The following is a 22,147-nucleotide window of genomic DNA, read 5'->3' as shown; positions in this document are numbered from 1 at the left end:
TACTATACTTGCAGTTGAGGTTATCATGACAACTCAAAGTATAGTCACAGGAACAGAATTAACACAGCAATAAGATAAATATGAACTCTCTATAATTATATAATAGTTGCTTAATGTGAACCACATTACATTATACCTGAGTGTTGACTTGTAGGAGTTGAGATGTTCTGAATTCAATAGCCATTTCCTCCACTCGCTGAGCCACGGTAAAGTGTCTGTAACCCTCACCCATGAAGCGAACACCTGGTGACAGTGGTGAGGCCTGTGTGTAAAAAGGGAGGGGGGGCACAGTTATTGGCATACATAGACCCTGATGATCCTGTAGCTATAGTCCAATAAAAAATTGACACACTATAAAATTTGTCAAGAATATCCAGCAATACATTCATCATGAAGTGAAGTAACTTTAACTAATAAGTGTGTTGTTCTTGCAAAATGCCTAGTTGGCGACCTATAGCGTTATTTAAAAAGACAACTCGGAGGCTACATGTATACTGCATGCTATTATAGCTATTTCCAAATGAAATTTCAAGTCTTCCTCACACATGCATGCATGCATGTTTATATAGGCATAATCATTTGTTGTATATAATTATCACAAGCATGTGGCTCATATTTACATTCACCAAATCATAATTATGCTTGTTTTTCCAGCTGATCCAAACGGCCACATGCACACCCTCTATATATATAGCTACACGTATGCAGTAACAAGATACCAAAAAACTATAATTATGTCAATGGAGTCATTCTCTTGATCCCCTAATAATAATTATTGTTCTTCGTGATTCGAATACTGAATATTCCATTCACATTTCTACTTTTTGCTTCCCAATACCACAATTGGAACATTATCGCTGCATTTAAGGAATTGTAGTAATGTTTTCAATTTATTGCAACTTTCTCTCCAAGTTTTGTTGTTCATTTCTATTCTCCGCTTAGCTAGGGTGCAATACTGTCACAGAATATAATTAAAACAGACTAGACTAGCAGATTTAGAAATGTATAGCTAACATTCAATATTGTATGAAGAGACATGTGCATTGTGATGACATAATTTTTACGAATTTTACTGCATGTGAAGCACAAATACAGTGATTGTAGTGATTGTATGTGTATAATGTATGCGTAATAATTATAATTATGCATTATTATTATGTATAATTATATATATACTGCGTGAGAATATTAATTGTTGACACTTTCCTACTTCGCTTTCAGTAACATGTAATCATTTGTTTCCCCAACATCTTCTTGTTCGATAATTCTTGCATCCACTATATCTAAAATCCCATTTAAATCGTGATCTTCGTCTTCTGTATCGTTTCTTTTTGAGCATGAGGCCATGGCAGTCTTAATCTTCAAATAGATGTTGTATGTGGTATATATGACCAAATATACCAATGGAAGCAAAATTAGTATGCATTGAACTCCTGCTAAATACGTTACATCCGATTGATTACGTTTATAATTGAAGAACGATATTGCATTGATCATGGCTAGGATTGAGAACAAGAGGGCATCCAAAACGTTGTGCCACTTTTGTCGGTAAGGACAACACACTGCATGTACCATCAACATGAATATCAACTGAGCACCAGTTGCAGTGTAATATGTTTTCAAAGCACTTGGGAACGAAAAGGTAAGAGAAGCACCGAGTCGATAAACGAAATACAGCCCAGCAAAGAAACGGTATTGGTCCTTGAATGCACCCTGAATGGAATCGAACATCGGCTTGATTTTCTCTAAGGGAATGACCTTACATGTAATTTGGACACACTTTGATTCGTTTATCCTCAGCAAAGCGAACAGTTTGTAACACAGTGGGTAGACAATCAAAAGTATTGGAGGTACAACTACAATCGTAAAAAGGAAGAAAAGGGCTGGCAACGCATACTTCAAATGTTCTTTACCCATGAAGGAATACTCTCCATTATAGAAGACGACAGGCTCAAACTTTTGTTTAGTTGTAGGTCCAACGGTCAGTGTTCCAGTAGTTAGAATCATCAGAGACACTCGTGTGCATTCAGAGTAACTCATCACCAGAAATGCTGACAGTCCATTAAGTATGGAATGCTTCAAGTTTAGCTGTTCGTTTTTTAAATGTTTCGATACCTGATAACAGCGAAGTCGGAATGTACATTTCTTTAGAAAGATGACGGCAACAATTACTAGAAACAAGCTGTACACGATAGTGACATACCTAAACGCTAGCATGTCAAGGGCAGTAGCACCTTCCCAAAGGCAAAACGAAGCTTCTTCAAGAGCAACAAATTTGAGTAGAAATACACGATAAACAAGCTTGTGAATCCGTGCCAGTTGTTTTACTTCTTTAGTGAATTGTATAAAGTTTTCACCATCGATTTTAAAAGTATCTATTATTTGCATGAAGAAAATAACACCATTCAAGGCACCAGATGTGAATGACAAGTTGAAGTAAATGACAATAAAGAACAAAACAGTTACCGGAATTATCTCGGACAGAATGTAGAATAACCATCCCAGGTAGCACAAATTATTGGGTTTGCATGAGAATGAAGAAGAGCGATAATATGCAGAGTTATGTTTTTTGCAACTGCCACAAATAATGCCTTTTCTTTTTTCGTTACATATGTATGGGCTCAAATCGTCCAAAGATACATTTGTTAGTGGGTGTTCAGCTGAGGAAAATGTAGTGATGCAAAAACCTTTGGGGCATATCGCAGAAGCTAAGCGGTCCTGTTGTGTCTTAGTCTTATTAATGGTGTATCCCAACCAATACCCATGATGTACGTACGCTGTGAAGTTAGTTTCGCTGCACTTCTCAATTCCATCATAGCTTAATAGTGTAGCCGAAGAACACACACAACTCTTACTGATATTATCATGTATATAACCAGGGGGGCAATCATCTAATTTGACAGACAGTTTGACACAAGATACTCCAGGAGCAGAAAACTGTAAAGTGCCGAAGTCATTTGGATTTCCATATATTGTGATAAAATTGTTGGTAATTATTGAGTGTGTTGAATCAATAAATATACTTCCATTGTTTGAATTCAACACTTCTACTGATATATGAAAAATAACTTCTCCACAAAGTTCATCCACTAGTTTAAGAGGTATCTTGGTAGTTTTGCCAGGTATGGCTTTCAAACATCCGTGCATATCAATACAGTCCTCGACATTCATCACAACGTAATTCTGGTTTGAGTAAATTGTTTCATTCACCATAAACAACATACACATTGAATCTTGCTCACTCGCTAAATCAATTCTTGAAAAATGATGTGGTGCAGAGATAAGCTGTCGTCTAGAACTTACTGCCTCAAATACGAAGTTACCCATGCATTCTAACGCTTCTGGCACTGACACGTTATATAGAAAATCATGTGAACATCTTTCAAGACAGGGCAAAATAGATGAAGCATATATTGAGTCACCTCTTTGTCGAGAATTTTCAAAACCTGCTGTATTATCTTTGAATATGAAGAAAGTTTGGTTTTTGATGCTTTTGGTCTTAATAAAACAAAAAGGCTCAGAAAGTCTGTCAGAAGAATCAACGTATATGGCACCTCCACTTTTCACAGCCCTATTTTTCCAAAACAAAATCGTAGAATACTTCTGAACAATCATCATGGATACTCCTTTCAATCTCAATGCCCCACCGTCGATTCCTTGATTGTTAATAAATTTAACATTTGATTGTTTAGCAAAATTCAGTTCAGCTGATGTGGCCTCAATTGCAGTACCATTATTTCTTTCAAAAAGTATTTCCCCCTCAAAAGTTACCTGGTATCTTGTTACGGTGAAAACACTTTTCGGGCTGCTGAGAAAAGCAGAATGAGTATGGTTTGTAAAACTACAACATCTGAACGTAGGTGTAAGATTAGGAAAATCATCAGCCCTATTATATGTCTCCCAAGGAGCAGTAGCAATATCAAGGGCCATTCCATGTTTAGTGGCGGTATTTCTAGTCCATAAACAATCTTCCAGCTTAATCATGTTTTTCAAATGCAAAGAAGAGAATATTGATGCTCCTCCACCATACCCAGCTGCATTGCCTTTAAACATACAGTTTTGGAATATAATTAAGTTTGCTTTTACTTTTTGTGAGAAACGATGACGAGGAACTGCATAGCCAAACTGTACTCCGCCTCCACCATTTTGGCATCTATTCTCAGTAAAGGTACTATTTTCAATAATAACACAATTGTTATTTGCATGAGAAATCATAACAAATAGACCTCCCCCACTGGAAGCATAATTGTACAAAAACTGGCACCCTTGAATGCTATATGTACTATTGCAGTGTTTTTTAATAATTTGGCTTCCAAGAATTATTTGCATACCTCCACCTCTTTGGGTAAAGTCATTATATATAGTATTCCCAGCACGATACATTCGATCTACATAATATAGATTGTGGCGAAATATGCAATTCTCAACCATCACAGCACCCTTAATGTTGACAAGAGATAAACCAGTTCCTGTACCATTTTCTATAGTCACATTCATGATGGTTACTTTTTTACCTTCCACGATTTGAACGCTAGCAAGTTGCAACCCATCATCACCATGCACTTTTACTCCACAATTGCGTATAATCAAACTCTCTAACAAAAGGTTAGTAATCCTTGTGAACAATAGACCAGCATTGCCACTTGTACAGTTAATCACTGTTCCATCACCACTGCCAATAATACGAAGGTCGTTTATGTCTGAAATATTTAGTAGGGACCTCAGATTAAATGTACAGTGATCCAGGTGTATATCTGTCTTGCTAGTTACAGTTCTCAATGCTTCAAAGGATACATTTCCTTCATTGCAAGGAACATTCAGATAGTTCCAGTCTTTGTTAGTGGTGAACGAGGGACCAAAGTAAAGGCTAAAAATGACGGCAAAAAGAAGTAGGCTAGCCATTGCTTGTGTATACTACTATATAATTATTTTGTCACAACTAGCTAGTCTGTAGGTGTTATATAGATATATACTAAAGGGCCTGATAATTCCCCACTACAGCTTTGTAACAGGTCAACTTTAGATTAGATTATATAGCTTTCATAAATAACTAATTCAACATTTTCATGTTTTCTTTCTCTTTTCACGATAATCTAGTCTAAAACACACATACAGTCATGTATATATAGGGATTGTAGAGACACAAACGTATCTTATAATTATTATGGACTTGACAGTATCAAACTTGGGATTGTATAATGTTTACTTCAATCAAAAATGTGATGTTATATAATTATGACTGAGCAAATTTGACTATAATTATACTGACATGTGATGTAAGCACAATGACATGCCTTACATTTCCTGCTACAGTGCATGCAGGCTTAAAAATCTGCACCTTTCCTGAGAAATATATTTCGTGTTTCCTGCAAACGTATATACTTAACAAAAGATAGTGCAAAATTTCCCGTGCAGTGTAGGAATCTATAGAATTACACAAAATCCATACACTATAGGAAATTATTAGATCTACCAAAATACCTATAATGTAAGTATTATAGACGTGGAGGATATTAATACCGACTGCTGCACTATAATACACAGTCTATATAGTAGAACTGATCTAGACGACCGTGTTAGTATACTATATACATGCAGTGATACCATGCAGAAGAAGCCCATAAATAATTATACTGAGCTCTGCAGGTGATACCAAGCTGGTGCATGCATGCATGTACATGTATAGCATAATTATTCAAAGCATGCAAACGTATAAAGATATAAGAGAAGCTCTGAGTCGATACGCGAAATACAGCCCAGCATATAATGCACCCTGGATGGAATTGAACATTAGCTCGATTTTTTCCATAATTATAGACTTTACATGTAATCTGCTGGTTCATTTATTCTCAGCAAATCGAACACATGCTGTGAGCTAGTGTGTTCGTGGACTGTCAAAGCATTGGAGGTACAGCTACGTAAACAGGAAGAAAATTAGCGGGTATATAATGCATATTCAAACCCATAAGCTTATAGTCTCCATTGTATAGAAGACGACAGACTTATATACTTGTATATTACTTTATATAGATCTATAGTGTAGGTCCAACTGTCAGTGCCATGCAGTAGTTATATAGTATCATCAGAGACACTCGTGGCATGGGAACTGTGAAATGAAAAAGTACGTTTCTGCATGAGACCGTACAATTACTACATGACATCATTATAATATAGCTTCCCAAAGGCAAAACAAAAGAGCAAACAATTTCAGCAGAAACATTCGATAAACAAACAAGCTTGCTGATCCACGACAGTTGTTTTAACAGGAGTAAACTTTGGGACTATAATTATTATGCCAACACAGTTAATAATTACCGTATATAGCGCGAAATTTCTGAGGGGCTTAATTTTTATAGTATAATTATGGTAGACTAAGTATGGTTTATCATATTATAGTCTCCCGGGCCATATACTATATGATTATTATTATAGTATTGATCTTAATTTTAGAGTGCCTGATTGTACAATCAACTGTACAGTAATACAATGTAGCCTGGTAGCCAGTCGTCTTTTAGCAATGGTGCATGGACAATTGTATAAACGACGCCCCTTTTGCAGTACATTTTTTTCTTGGAAATGCCATCGTTCCGAATTTCCAGAACTCGATGTGAAAACCTGGCTATAATATATAGTCACCATACCAATTCATAATTATGTATGGCGAGACTATGGTTTATCTATATATGCTTCAACCACGAAAACCACGAACATTTTGCCCCACGAAAATTACCAGCTATACGGTATTTTAGGAATAGCCTGAGAAACTACAAATTGACTTTGTTTGGCCTTAATTATAGCTAGCTTTCTAGTCAACATGAGTCCAGTATAGTAAAACTGATACTGGACATCTGCAGGATGCGTTCAAAGACCAATACCGTTTCTTTGCTGGGCTGTGTATTTCGGTTATCAACTAATATTTATTGCTTCGCTTATGTCAGGCTTACGTGTGCAAGTGCTTTAAAAACATTGCTATACTAGATCTACTTATGATCAACTGGATGGTATAATTATGTGTTATTATTTGCGTACATGTACATTGTTTACTTAGTTAACAATAGCTGTAAAGAGACCCTGCGCATTTCTCTTGTTTTTGGTGCATGTATGTCTCTGTTTTGTCAGTTGTTACAATTGTCTATATCGTTGTTAATTAAACCCTTGTCAATCTTGAGCTGACTCTGCCGCTTAGCTATAGTTCTTGCACTCAACTCTGCCAATATAATACATGCAGTGGGTTGCCTTTACGACAAAAGTGGCAAAACATTATTGGTGCATGCACTCTTGTTCTCAATCCTAGCTATGATCAATGGTATTGTTCTTCAATTTGAATGTATTCGGCCCTTACTCATGCATGCAGGCACACAGTACACTAAAAGGCATAATTATTTTAGCGGACCGCTGTATTTCATATATTCGATCTAGCTGTGCATGCTTGAGTTTGTCATACCGTCTTTCTTTTAATTACAGCGCTAATTATGATTTTCCAGTGGCGCACAAAAAAACCATAATTTTAGTTTGGCGCTGAGCTATAAGAACGTAGAGTAGATCTACTATATAGTAGCTGTTTCCAAGAGGCTATCATAATTATATCAATTGTACATGTACTGTATACATTCTTTGCGAACTTTGCGATGGTTGATCAATTCGCATGGTGCTGTAAGGCCATGCAAAGTCAATTTGTAGTTTCTCAGGCCCTCGCGCTTGGAAATTATAAATATCACGTGACCTCAAATTAAGAGGATAAATTTGTATGGTTTTTGGTCATGAATATAATTATGACTAAAATTAATTAGTAAAAATTATGCACTTCCGCTTATTGAGGAAGTTAGGGGTGTGTTTCAATTAAAATTCTATGAATATCATTATTATAAACAAATGCATCAATCGGCTTGCTATTTTAGGAACAATAGCCTGAGAAACTACAAATTGACTTTGCATGGCCTAATTTAGAAGTAGATACAGTATCTCTATATAAATTATCATGTTTGTATAGCCCAAAAAAATGAAGTACATGTATAGACAAAAGTACTAGCTACGATGGAAGATTAAACATTCATTTGCTATTAGTCTTTCTCCCCACCACAAAAGCAATTGCTTTACAATCATTGAGAATATTTTGAGCTTCATTCGGAATTGGGAATACATCACTAAGGCCACTCCAAGTGATACTCTGGTTTCTGGTCCACCGCCCGCATCAGATTTTATTCTTGGATTTCTATCTCATTATTGGATTTCTATCTCATTATTTCTACTGCGCATGCGCAGAATGGTCCATGTGGTACAAAATAGTGTGATAATGATATTCATTTGAAAAATAATGAGATTCATAAGGTGAAAAATTGATAATGACATAATGAGAAAAGCCGCCCGCCCGCTTGCAATTAGAAAAACTTCAGGACCAGAAACCAGAGTATCACTTGGAGTGGCCTAAACTCGACCGAAAATCCAGCTTGTTTGAAAGAGCTCGTCACATTTTCAAACGTAAGACCCAAATTAAACATCTTCTCCTCTCCATTAATATACCAGCTCTCTTCCAGCGAAATCAGGCTAGTTAGGTATCCTTGGGGTCGGACCAGCTTGCATAGTCGTAGAAGCGTTTCTTGATAGCTCTCAATCGTTTTGCATACGACTTCACAACAGAAGTTGAAAGAGATGACATCAAACCATTCAAAACGATCACCAATATCGAGAATTCCGTTGGGGTCTTCTTTGAGAATATCACATGTTACAATCGTCTTGATTTTATATCGTAGCGATGTCACTCGACTTTGTGATTCACCAACCTTGCCCTCTAATGATCCCACAATGTGATTAAAGTATGGAGTCCAATCATGAGCTTCAGCATCTTTATTTACCCAGAGCTCCACCTGTTCGAGATTCCGTTTGGAAAAGTCAGCGAAAGTGATGTCGGCAAAATATGGTGCAGCACTTATGAGAGGGTAGATTACGGGTCCACCACCTAGCTCGAGAAGCCTTGCTTTAGTGGGATCCCAAGAGCTATGGAACGTTTGGTAAAAGTGGTGGTAGCACTGGAGGTAAAATGGCTGCACTCCTCTCTCCTCATCAATGATGCCATTGGGAGCAACAAATCTTCTCTGCAAGTAGGTCTTTGCATTAAAGTGTTGATACTTCTCAGGTTCTGCTGACATTTTCAACACAGTCTTTGGTGGGTTTGGTAAATGCAAAGAAAAGTGGGCGTAAGCTTATCTCTATTTGGCATCTGAGATACACCCACTTTTCTTTGCAAGTCAACACCCAATTTAATTTAGATTTTCAGACTCAGAGAGCTGCAAGGCACAGATTTATTTGCTGGAATGGCCACTAAAGAGCAGAACCAAGGTATAAAGAGTGTCATGTTTACTATAAAGGTTAAACCCAATGATTGCTAAAGCATCTTAAAACCCTCATTGGTGATTGCTAACCTTGTGTGCTTGCTTATCTATTTTCAGAGCTCACAATTGACGATCTGAAGACAGAAATGAAACTGACTGATGAGCAGCTCAATACAGCAATAAAGGAACCAGATCTACCCGAGTTAGCAGCATGTTTCGATAACACTGATGATTATCTTGAAAAGCTGGAGCTATCACCTGGACAGAAAACTGACGTAAGCGAAGTGAAGGCTAAAACACGTCTAAACCGCACTCAAGCCGGAATGAAGCTTGCCCTAGAATACTGGCAGAACAAGAACCAACTACAAGCCACCTTCCAAGCTCTGCTACTCATCATACTCTCTCTGCTCAATGGAGACGTTGCTGTTCGAGTGTGCAAGTACTTGTCTGACAAATGTGAGTCTGTCATGTGAGAGTGTGGTCATTGTGGTACCATACGTTGTGGGAGTGATTGCAACCAAATAAGGGGCAGTCAACTTATTTTATTGCTTCGCGTACAATTATTGAGATAATACTATATTACCAGGAATGGTACTCACCTATTGTTTTGTTTCCCCAGACTCCATCACCTCGTGTCCCCCCTCCCGAGAGAGGGTTCTGCTGAATCACAAGCTGTCCTCGTACAGGGACTACCTACAAAGTCGCTACAGAACACAAGTATCCACATCAGTCACACAATGGCCTCCCGTCCCAACAAACAAAGTCTTCAAGCTGGCCATGATTCAGAAGGAGGAAATTCAGAGAGGAAAAATCAATGATGAATTTTTTAGACTATCAATCACAGGAAAAATTGACGATATTTTACTTCAAAAGTCTCCGGTTAACTTGATAAATATTTTCTCAGAGATTAGAAATAGACGAAACTTTGTGTTGATTGAAGGAGCTCCAGGCTCTGGCAAAAGCACCCTTGCTCTACACATCTGTCAGGAGTGGGCAAAAGGAAAACTGTTCCAAGAATTCGATATTGCAATCCTCGTGAGACTGAGAGATCCCCTCGTTAGAGAAGCAAAGAAAATTGCTGACATACTTCCCTGCATTGATACGGCCGTGGCTAATGAGACAGAGGCAGTAATAAAATCACTGTATGGCAAAGGTGTACTGTGGGTGCTAGACGGATGGGACGAGCTTCCTTCTGACCTCCCTAGAGACTCCATCATCAACAAACTAATCCGACCAGATATGTCACGAGAAAGTCCGCTACACGAATCCGCCTTGATTGTAACATCTCGACCGTCATCCTCGGCTGAGCTCCACCCACTAGTCTCGTCCAGGGTGGAGGTGTTGGGGTTCACTCCTCATGAACTAGAACAGTATTTCACTGAGTGTTTGAAAGGTGACTCACAAGCTGTGCAGACTCTACTGGAAAGAATTCGAGAGAACCCAGTGGTAGAAGGTAGCTGCTACCTCCCCCTCAATGCGTCCATTGTCGTTAATTGCTTCCTTTCTGATAACCACTCACTCCCAACATCCAACCACGGGATATTCACATCTGCTGTCCAGAGCACTCTCAAGAGATACCTCCAGGATAGGTTGGGGAAAACCACTTCAGTGGGAGACATCACATTTCCACACTCACTGCCCTCAGAAATCAAAACACCGTCCGTACAAATGTGTCAACTTGCATATTATGGGATTGAAAAAGACAAAGTGACATTTACTGACAATGATTTGGCCGCTCTTCGCATTACGAAGGAGATTTCAAAAGTTGGATTATTACAAACTGTTCCCAGTATCATTAGCGATGGTCATCTGGTTTACTACTGCTTTCTCCACCTGTCTATTCAAGAGTTACTAGCAGCAATCCACATCTCTCTCATGTCTCCCAGGAACCAAATTTCTGTATTTCAGAAGCTGTTTGGTAATCCTCGATTCAGCGCAGTCTTCCAGTTTTATGCTGGTGTCACCAAACTGAGAACTAGTAGACCAATCCTCAGCAAGCTACCTCGATTCTTGTGTCCATTTCCAACATCTGTTTTTGATCTGGTCAGAAAGGTTGTCAAAAGTGAGAATAAGATAAATGATAATGATATTTATGTTAAGCCAAAACCTCTCTTGTTGTCCCTCATCAATTGTTTGTACGAAGCTGAAGACTCGTCACTTTGTGTGTTTATGGCCACACTTCTTAATCATGATCTAGATCTTAATTTCACTACAATGAATCCCATTGACTGCCTCTCTGTTGGATATTTCGTATCAGCTTGTTCCAACACCAGTAATGGATTCACACTTAGCCTCGAAAATTGCTGTATTGGTGACCAAGGCTGTAAATTTCTGGCCCGAGGACTTTCCAAGTGTCCCTTCGAGATTAGTCTTAATCTTCATTATAATGATATTCATGAAGATGGGATACACCACATCGCTGAGGTGATCAAGAACACTAGTTCAATATCTTTGTCTTATAATGCCATTGGCAATAGTGGGCTTAGCGCACTCTGTGAGGCCTTGTCAACTAACAAATCATTAAAGTATCTCAATCTCTCCAACTGCTCACTATCTCTCAACAATCACGGAGCACTCCCTCGACTACTGAGCACAAACACTACTCTTAAAGACCTTTATTTGTCACACAATATTATTGGTAACACTGAACTGAGGTATATCTGTGAGGCCTTGTCAACTAACACATCATTAAAGAGACTGCACCTGACCAATTGTTCACTAACAATATCAGAGGACAATGGAGCTGCCCTCTATCAACTTCTGAATGCCCTCGAATTTCTTTATTTGTCTTATAACACAGTGACTAGCTGTCGTCACATTGCTGCTGGACTTGCAGTCAATAAGACTCTGAGAACATTGAACTTGAGTCGCTGTAATCTGACTGATCAGAGTATCGAGGAGCTATCAACTGGACTGATTAACAAGATTACAACACTGTACATTGAAGGTAATGACTCAATAACAGAAGATGGAATGAAGACACTTGCCAGACATCTAACCACCCACTGCCCTGAACTGACACGATTGTGGATACCTTATCACCTAAGATCCTGTATCGAGATAGTATTCAGGGACGCTAACAAAGAGAGAAAGAGAAATGGACTGCCTGAGATTTACGTGGCAATCTGATATCAACCATGATTTTACTTGATTTTATTCTGCCATAATTATTCAATGATAATTTAAATGCTAAATCATGTATAATTATAGTCTAACTATTATTTAATCTCAACCATGCATGATTTACTTTTGTACGTACTACATTATTCAATGACAATTTAAATGCTTTGAGAACGGTTAGTGCACAGAAGACAGAAATAGGCACATTACTTAACCACTACCTAAACAAATCAAGTTAGAAATTAATGGTCAATAGCACAGCAATAATGATGGTTTCGCTTTTAAACAGTGTCACAGAGAGTACATGCACTGTACGTACATAAAATTGTCATGAATACAGGAAATACAATATAACGCTTAGCGATTTTTGTTCATAAGCAAAATGAGCAGATTAACGTTCAATTTGACCGTCTCAAACATCTTCATGATTGCTAGGCCCTCGTATTGCAGCTGAAGGAGGTCCTGTGTGGGGAGAAGAGAGGGCAGTGAAACACTTCAACTGCTATAAGACAAAGAATGCATGTATTTGTAAACACATGTACTTACATACACCGTACAAGCATACCAACACTATACCTGACACAAGACAGTACAGCTCGTGAACTTTAAACACTTTACATACTTAATTATACCTGTACGCACACACACACCCTCACCTGGAGGACCAGCTCCACCTTCTCTATCTGCCTGATGTGATCTCAAACACAACATTTCTGAACCTGAACCTGAACGAGTAAAAAATAATGTTCACATTATTATAGGGCGTAACGTTAACAGGTAAGATTGGGGCAAAATAGCCTCACACTTTAATTGTTTAAGTCTAGATTATAGTAGTAGAGTCTGAGCTTCAGTCAAAACGTGGACAAAAGTACGTGCCAGAGCAATTATTGGGACATGTTGATGGACATTATTATAGGGCGTAACGTTAACAGGTAAGATTGGGGCAAAATAGCCTCACACTTTAATTGTTTAAGTCTAGATTATAGTAGTAGAGTCTGAGCTTCAGTCAAAACGTGGACAAAAGTACGTGCCAGAGCAATTATTGGGACATGTTGATGGATAATCATAGATGTTTGATTCTAGTAGGGATTCCAGTAGTATTCGATGACAAGAGACATACGAAGCTCTTAGCATCAATACCCTGACACCCCAATGTACCCAAATGGACTAGGAATTGAAAGCACAAATTCTATTTACATTGACAATCTATATTAAAGCTCTAAGCGCACAACACAAGCATGCTATTAACTGCTCTCCAGTACGTAGGTGGAGACTCACAGAGTGGGTGGAGCATATCTCCATGGACACTGACTGATGTAGTTTGGTGAGCATGGTCTGGGTCACGTCAGAATACTCGTCGATACCCAGCTTTCTGTCCGGGGGGTCCACTGTCGATGCTCGCAGGAAGAACTCTCTGTGCATGGGGGGGGGTACATTGAGTGTATATAAGTTCTACTGTATTACTACGAGCATCAAACATACGCAAACTTTTCGATGGTCGCAACTTTTTAGACTAAATGAAAATACACACGATCCTTGCCAGAACGCAATAGTTAGATCGCAAAGGGTCATGTTTTCTGCTCGTACAAAGGTTTTCACCAGCAGTAATGTGGTATATATAATGTATACTAGAAACACCCATTCCTTCGTGCAGTGAGTACATACTTTCAACTATTTGACCACAACTTCAGTTCCGATAATCACATTTCTTACCTGCACTTTTTGAAGGCGTACGAGTTCATTACTCAGCCTCAAACTATGCAAAAGAGCAGGAAAATATGATAAACATTACTTAGAGAACTGTTCAATAACCGGCCATGGAAAGTTACTAATTGAATAAAATGTCTGCTGATTCAGCATAATCGCAAGCGTTTTTCAGCAAAATAATTATGGTTAACAGTCTAGTCCAGTAATGTACATAGATGCATTGTATGCCATAATCTGTAAAGGTATACTGTACCACTTTTATCACCTGTTGTTCGTAGCACTCGAATATGTCTACACAGTGCCTTCTTGAGCTCTTCCTCCATCACACGTCTCTCCTAGCTGCACAGCAGACTGCATGGGTAATAGATTGCATGATGGTCATGTACACTACACACACACACAGGTAATGCAACCGTCATGTGCATGGTAGTGGTACAGCTGCAAAATACCATACAATGTTGCAAGCTACAAAAATGGATAATCTGTGAGACCCTCGAAAATTATCCGCTATAAGGTGGTATCAATATTATAGTAACTGCTCTCACGATCTACTCTTGGTGGTATGGAAACTCACATACAAATTATGGTGAGGATCTGAAATGGAGAATGGGCGGGGACTAGCTTGCATATACCAGCAGATATGATATACATGTAGCTATTAATCTGTCCACTGAATGTATGGAAAGCAGTGTGAAGGCTGAAGAAACTGTTAGTACGAAGTACTGCAAAGGTCATCAAGCACTGACATATCACAAAAGATAGTTTAAGCCTGCTGCTTATACGAGAAATGTGAAATATGTTCGGAATTGTTGGTCAAACCGATATACCACAGTGAGCGAGTCAGCCATCTGCAGGTTCCTTAGCGTAACAATTTTTCGTTCAGCATGCAAGTAGTCTCAGCACAAGGTGTTGCTGGCCCTTCTCCACATCAAATCCTCCCTGGTTCGCTCTAACCACTAAGCCACACCTATATCAATGCTTGTAACGATTTGACTGACTATATACATACATTTACAATGTAGGTTCTTTGGGGGGGGGGGGGGGGCAAGCTCATGCCTATTCTGTTGAAAATTGTTCTGTTTGACCCAATTTTTGCAGAGGAGGTTGGAGACGATCACGTGCACCACTTTTTTTGCTGAGCTGGCACAGAAATTGACAAGGATTTTCTATGTAAACTTCTAGATGGTGTTGCACGATCATTGGAGACTGACATTTATGTATCTCTCTGGCTACTTTGAATATAAAGTATTCATTAACCAACCCGATCCCCAGCGATCCCCTCTATTCTGGCGAGTTATCAGTGCATACAGTGTTTACTAGATTCTTGCCAGCCAGTACAATGCAAGCTACATACAGCACCGCTGAACTATACTCTACCCTATAGTCTAGCTAATCTTGGTCCAGCCAGACAACAGACACAGCTAGTCTGGTGTTACAAGTCAGCAAAGCAAGAGTATCCATAACTTTTTTATATTACAGTTATTCGGTATCTATGGTAACGTGAGCAGAGACCTTAGGAATTTCACATGATTGATGATGCGTGGCCAACCTCCTCTGCTATTTTTGTATAGTCTAGTTCTAGAAGCCATCATTACTATACCGTATAGCGGGTAATTTTCGGGGGACAAAATATTCGTGGTTCAGCAATATTGAGACATTTCGTGGGTAATAATATTTTCGTGGTTGCTGCTTGGATTGTAGGCAAGGTCGCTTCATTCGTGGGTAAAATATTCCTGGTTAGACCACCAACCACGAAAACCACGAATATTTTGCCCCACGAAAATTACCCGCTATACGGTACTACATGCATGTACATGTATTTATACTATTTATTTGCATAGCAACATTGTATGGTGGTTTTGTGGTAATGCAGTAAATGATTTAGCAAGGTCTATAATGCAAACAGCTGTACAGTAGTTACATGTACTGCAGGTACATGCATAAATTATACAGTGTTCACCGAATGTATACATAATACATATACAAATATACTAAACTCACACCTGCCTTGCTGTTGGCCAGTTCCAATTCTCACTACAGCTCAGCCACGACACCCAGGTCCATGATTTGAGACCTCTCGAGCAGCTTCTGCTCCAACTCCCTCAGCAGGTCATCCTCTAGACATCGAATGGTTTCACTCTTCTCCTCAACCTGATAGGGGAACATCAATAAGTTGCTGCCAGGTGGAGAATACTCGACATACAATAGTGACGTGCATGTACAGTCAACTACAGAACATCTGGCAATGAAATTTAACAGTATTCTCCCACTTTGAGATAAAGGTAATCTAAAGTTGGACTGTAGTTAGGTATTAAATAGGCATCTGCTATCAGGGTTGTTGCAATAACTATTATAAAGAGATAGTAGCGTATGTGTACATACAGCTGCAATCACACAGTACGTACACTATCAGATCGGCTATTCAGAGCATAGATCATACAGTATATACATGATCAATTGCTAAATGCTCTGAAATGCAGCTCACTAGCAAAAAAGTAATGCCTAGCAAATAGTAGATCTATTTTGATTAAAGGCCACTGAATATTCTAAACTTGTACTGCACATGTGTATCTCTCACCTCTGTGGATGGTATAGGAACGAGGGAGGCCCTCTGATACTGTCTAGAGGACTGGACTTCTTCTCATTCAATCTAGGAGGTATGAAAACATAATATGTATTTGGTAAAGATCTGCTCCCAAACAACATTGCAATTGATATTGACAGGTAAAGGGGTCATTAAAGTAAAATTTGAAGTTTGAGCACAAACATTCCTCCTCTAGCTCTAGCTGACAACAATCTGTCAAGAGTCCATAATAAAAGAGAGAGAGTATATCGAGCATATCGTTACCTTCCATCAAATGTATTCAGAGTGTAACGTTACACCCTGTCTGAAACGCGTTATCAACTAATGATTTGGCCAATTACATTTTTTCTGCCTCGAGGCAAATAGCAAAGCAAGAAGTTACGTTACTTTCCAAATACATGTTATGCTACGTTAGATACTCCCTCTCTTTTATTATGAACTTATGAACTCTTGCTATTAGTGGCCTCTCAAAATTGCCAAGAAACTTAATTAAGCAACTGTAATCACATGACGTACGTACATGTACCAACACCATTTTGTGAAGGAGAGAGTATAATTATACAAAGCAGCACTTTCAGCGTGGGATTAATATAAGGACTACACATTTCCATGCAGTGCATACTGAATACAGAGAAGGCAGCAAGATTAATAACGATCATCATAATTATAATTATATATATGCCATTGGGTCATTCCAAGTGAGATCAACACACAAAATACACGCCCCCCTCAAATTATCCCGAAACTCATAAAGTTATCGAACCACAAGAATTTTGGGGGTCACTTATTGCATGGCTTCTCGTGCAAAATTTTCATTAGGGTAAGTTCAAATGGTGGGTGGTTGTTCTAGAGTAAGTATATAGTATTCCTCATCATCCGTTATAAATATTGCAAGTTCCTCACACATTCTCAAACTCTCTCCCACCACGGCACTGGTCTGACCAGGTGACCCGCCCATCAGGAGGCCTGTGGGGGTCCTCCTGAGACTAGGGGGTTTATGGCCTCATCGTTCACAGTCAGTGTTGAGCTGGAGAGTGCACTATAATCAGTGGGATATGCATGTGTGCACTGCACTAGGTGGTATACTTGTGTACTTGCAAAGTGTACAGCAGCAGCGCTGCAGAAACGATGCAAATGTACTGTGATAGCCAGGCACATAAGTTATATAACTATACTCATTTTGCTATGACGACGGTGTGCCATCGATTGGGGGTTATGCATGACAACTCAAAGTAGTCACAGCAACAGAATTAACACAGCAATAAGAGAAATATGAACTCTCTATAATTATAATAGTTCCTTAATGTGAACCACATTACATTATACCTGAGTGTTGACTTGTAGGAGTTGAGATGTTCTGAATTCAATAGCCACTTCCTCCACTCGCTGAGCCATGGCAAACTGTCCGTACCCCTCACCCATGAAGCAAACACCTGGTGACAGTAGTGAGGCCTGCATGTCTGTAAAAAGGAAGGGGGGGCACAGTTATTGGCATACATAGACCCTGATGATCCGGTAGCTATAGTCTCAATAAAAAATGGACACACTATAAAAATTTGTCAAGAATATCCATGCAGCAATGCATTCATCATTAAGTGAAGTAACTTTAACTAATAAGTGTGTTGTTCTTGCAAAATGCCTAGTTGGCGACCTAGGAAAAAGACAACTCAGAGGCTAGGATGCCTATATACATGTATACTGCATGCTATTTCCAAATGAAATTTCAAGTCTTCCTCACATGCATGCATGTTTAGGCATAATTATTTTTTCTTGCTTCCAGCTGATCCATGCAAACGGCCACATGCATGCACACGCATGCACACCCTCTATAGCTACACGTACAGTAACAAGATACCATGCAAAATAGACTATGTCAATGGAGTCCTTCTCTTGATCCCCTAATATTAATTATTGTTCTTCGTGATTCGAATACTGAATATTCCATTCACATTTTTACTTTTTGCTGCCCAGTACCACAATTGGAACATTTATTTATATATCGCTGCATTTAATTATAACTGGAATTGTAGTTATGTTGTCAATTTATTGCAACTTTCTCTCCAAGTTCTGATCTATTGTTCATTCTGATCTATTGTTCATTTCTATTCTCCGCTTAGCTGGTGCTATGAATACAATACTGCCACAGAATATGATTAAAACAGACTAGCAGATTTATATAGATCTAGATCTAGCTAACATCAATTCAAGATAAATGTATGAAGAGATATGTGCATTATGATGACATAATTTTTACGAATCTTACTACATGTGAAGCACAAGTACAGTGATTGTAGTCATGATTTATATGCATTATTCATTGGGAATAATTATTATGAATCTACTGGGAATATTAATTGTTGACACTTTCCTACTTCGCTTTCAGTATAACATGTAATCATTTGTTTCCCCAACATCTGCTTGACGGTGTTCAATAATTCTTGCATCAACCATATCTAAAATCCCATTTAAATCGTCATCTTCGTCTTCTGTATCGTTTCTTTTTGAGCATGAGGCCATGGCAGTCTTAATCTTTACATAAATGTTGTATGTGGTGTATATGACCAAATATACCAATGGAAGTAAAATTAGTACGCATTGAACTCCTGCTAAATATGTTACATCCGATTGATTACGTTCATAATTGAAGAACGATATTGCATTGATCATGGCTAGGATTGAGAACAAGAGGGCATCCAAAATGTTGTGCCACTTTTGTCGGTAAGGACAACACACTGCATGTACCATCAAAATGAATATCAGCTGAGCACTAGTAGCAGTGTAATATGTTTTCAAAGCGCTTGGGAACGAAAAGGTAAGAGAAGCACCGAGTCGATAAACAAAATACAGCCCAGCAAAGAAACGATATTGGTCCTTGAATGCACCCTGAATGGAATCGAACATCGGCTTGATTTTCTCTAAGGGAATGACCTTACATGTAATTTGGACACACTTTGATTCATTTATCCTCAGCAAAGCGAACAGTTTGTAACACAGTGGGTAGACAATCAAAAGCATTGGAGGTACAGCTACAATCGTAAACAGAAAAAAAACGGCTGGCAACGCATACTTCAAATGCTCTTCACCCATGTAGGAATACTCTCCATTATAGAAGACGACAGGCTCAAACTTTTGTTTAGTTGTAGGCCCAACGGTCAGTGTTCCAGTAGTTAGAATCATCAGAGACACTCGTGTGCATTCAGAGTAACTCATCACCAGAAATGCTGACAGTCCATTAAGTATGGAATGCTTCAAGTTTAGCTGTTCATTTTTTAACTGTTTTGATACCTGATAACAGCGAAGTCGGAATGTACATTTCTTTAGGAAGATGACGGTAACAATTACTAGAAACAAGCTGTACATGATAGTGACATACCTAAACGCTAGCATGTCAAGGGCAGTAGCACCTTCCCAAAGGCAAAACGAAGCTTCTTCAAGAGCAACAAATTTGAGTAGAAATACACGATAAACAAGCTTGTGAATCCGTGCCAGTTGTTTTACTTCTTTAGTGAATTGTATAAAGTTTTCACCATCGATTTTAAAAGTATCTATTATTTGCATGAAGAAAATAACACCATTCAAGGCACCAGATGTGAATGACAAGTTGAAGTAAATGACAATAAAGAACAAAACAGTTACCGGAATTATCTCGGACAGAATGTAGAATAACCATCCCAGGTAGCACAAATTATTGGGTTTGCATGAGAATGAAGAAGAGCGATAATATGCAGAGTTATGTTTTTTGCAACTGCCACAAATAATGCCTTTTCTTTTTTCATTACAGATGTATGGGCTCAAATCGTCCAAAGATACATTTGTTAGTGGGTGTTCAGCTGAGGAAAATGTAGTGATGCAAAAACCTTTGGGGCATATCGCAGAAGCTAAGCGGTCCTGTTGTGTCTTAGTCTTATTAATGGTGTATCCCAACCAATACCCATGATGTACGTACGCTGTGAAGTTAGTTTCGCTGCACTTCTCAATTCCATCATAGCTTAATAGTGTAGCCGAAGAACACACACAACTCTTACTGATATTATCATGTATATAACCAGGGGGGCAATCATCTAATTTGACAGACAGTTTGACACAAGATACTCCAGGAGCAGAAAACTGTAAAGTGCCGAAGTCATTTGGATTTCCATATATTGTGATAAAATTGTTGGTAATTATTGAGTGTGTTGAATCAATAAATATACTTCCATTGTTTGAATTCAACACTTCTACTGATATATGAAAAATAACTTCTCCACAAAGTTCATCCACTAGTTTAAGAGGTATCTTGGTAGTTTTGCCAGGTATGGCTTTCAAACATCCGTGCATATCAATACAGTCCTCGACATTCATCACAACGTAATTCTGGTTTGAGTAAATTGTTTCATTCACCATAAACAACATACACATTAAATCTTGCTCACTCGCTAAATCAATTCTTGAAAAATGATGTGGTGCAGAGATAAGCTGTCGTCTAGAACTTACTGCCTCAAATACGAAGTTACCCATGCATTCTAACGCTTCTGGCACTGACACGTTATATAGAAAATCATGTGAACATCTTTCAAGACAGGGCAAAATAGATGAAGCATATATTGAGTCACCTCTTTGTCGAGAATTTTCAAAACCTGCTGTATTATCTTTGAATACGAAGAAAGTTTGGTTTTTGATGCTTTTGGTCTTAATAAAACAAAAAGGCTCAGAAAGTCTGTCAGAAGAATCAACGTATATGGCACCTCCACTTTTCACAGCCCTATTTTTCCAAAACAAAATTGTAGAATACTTCTGAACAATCATCATGGATACTCCTTTCAATCTCAATGCCCCACCGTCGATTCCTTGATTGTTAATAAATTTAACATTCGATTGTTTAGCGAAATTCAGTTCAGCTGATGTGGCCTCAATTGCAGTACCATTGTTTCTTTCAAAAAGTATTTCCCCCTCAAAAGTTACCTGGTATCTTGTTACGGTGAAAACACTTTTCGGGCTGCTGAGAAAAGCAGAATGAGTATGGTTTGTAAAACTACAACATCTGAACGTAGGTGTAAGATTAGGAAAATCATCAGCCCTATTATATGTCTCCCAAGGAGCAGTAGCAATATCAAGGGCCATTCCATGCTTAGTGGCAGTATTTCTAGTCCATAAACAATCTTCCAGCTTAATCATGTTTTTCAAATGCAAAGAAGAGAATATTGATGCTCCTCCACCATACCCAGCTGCATTGCCTTTAAACATACAGTTTTGGAATATAATTAAGTTTGCTTTTACTTTTTGTGAGAAACGATGACGAGGAACTGCATAGCCAAACTGTACTCCGCCTCCACCATTTTGGCATCTATTCTCAGTAAAGGTACTATTTTCAATAATAACACAATTGTTATTTGCATGAGAAATCATAACAAATAGACCTCCCCCACTG

General features: G+C 38.5%; 2 protein-coding genes and 1 long non-coding RNA gene across 3 annotated transcripts; 1 reads left to right on the top strand and 2 right to left on the bottom strand.

Annotated features, from left to right (window-relative positions):
• Positions 1-8,378: 8,378 nt before the first annotated feature.
• On the bottom strand, positions 8,379-9,146 carry LOC135338969 (phenylethanolamine N-methyltransferase-like). Its single transcript, XM_064535060.1, has one exon. It carries the CDS (start codon positions 9,144-9,146, stop codon positions 8,379-8,381), a length of 768 nt encoding a protein of 255 aa, XP_064391130.1.
• A 76-nt stretch (positions 9,147-9,222) lies between these two features.
• Positions 9,223-12,616, top strand: LOC135338800 (NACHT, LRR and PYD domains-containing protein 3-like). Its single transcript, XM_064534878.1, has 3 exons — positions 9,223-9,336; positions 9,447-9,785; positions 9,949-12,616. The coding sequence occupies exons 1-3, from the start codon at positions 9,312-9,314 to the stop codon at positions 12,456-12,458; spliced, it is 2,874 nt and encodes a 957-aa protein (XP_064390948.1). The 5' UTR covers positions 9,223-9,311; the 3' UTR covers positions 12,459-12,616.
• On the bottom strand, positions 12,604-17,176 carry LOC135338801 (uncharacterized). Its single transcript, XR_010395771.1, has 7 exons — positions 16,735-17,176; positions 16,160-16,307; positions 14,422-14,507; positions 14,163-14,205; positions 13,728-13,863; positions 13,106-13,174; positions 12,604-12,911 (listed from the first exon to the last, which is right to left on the bottom strand). It is a non-coding gene; the product is annotated as an uncharacterized LOC135338801 (long non-coding RNA).
• Positions 17,177-22,147: the final 4,971 nt, after the last annotated feature.

The sequence above is a fragment of the Halichondria panicea genome, chromosome 7 (genome assembly GCF_963675165.1).
Source record: "Halichondria panicea chromosome 7, odHalPani1.1, whole genome shotgun sequence".
NCBI classification, from domain to species: domain Eukaryota; kingdom Metazoa; phylum Porifera; class Demospongiae; order Suberitida; family Halichondriidae; genus Halichondria; species Halichondria panicea.
The sequence above is the reverse complement of the archived record's forward strand: the minus strand, read 5'-3'. Positions and strand labels throughout refer to the sequence as shown.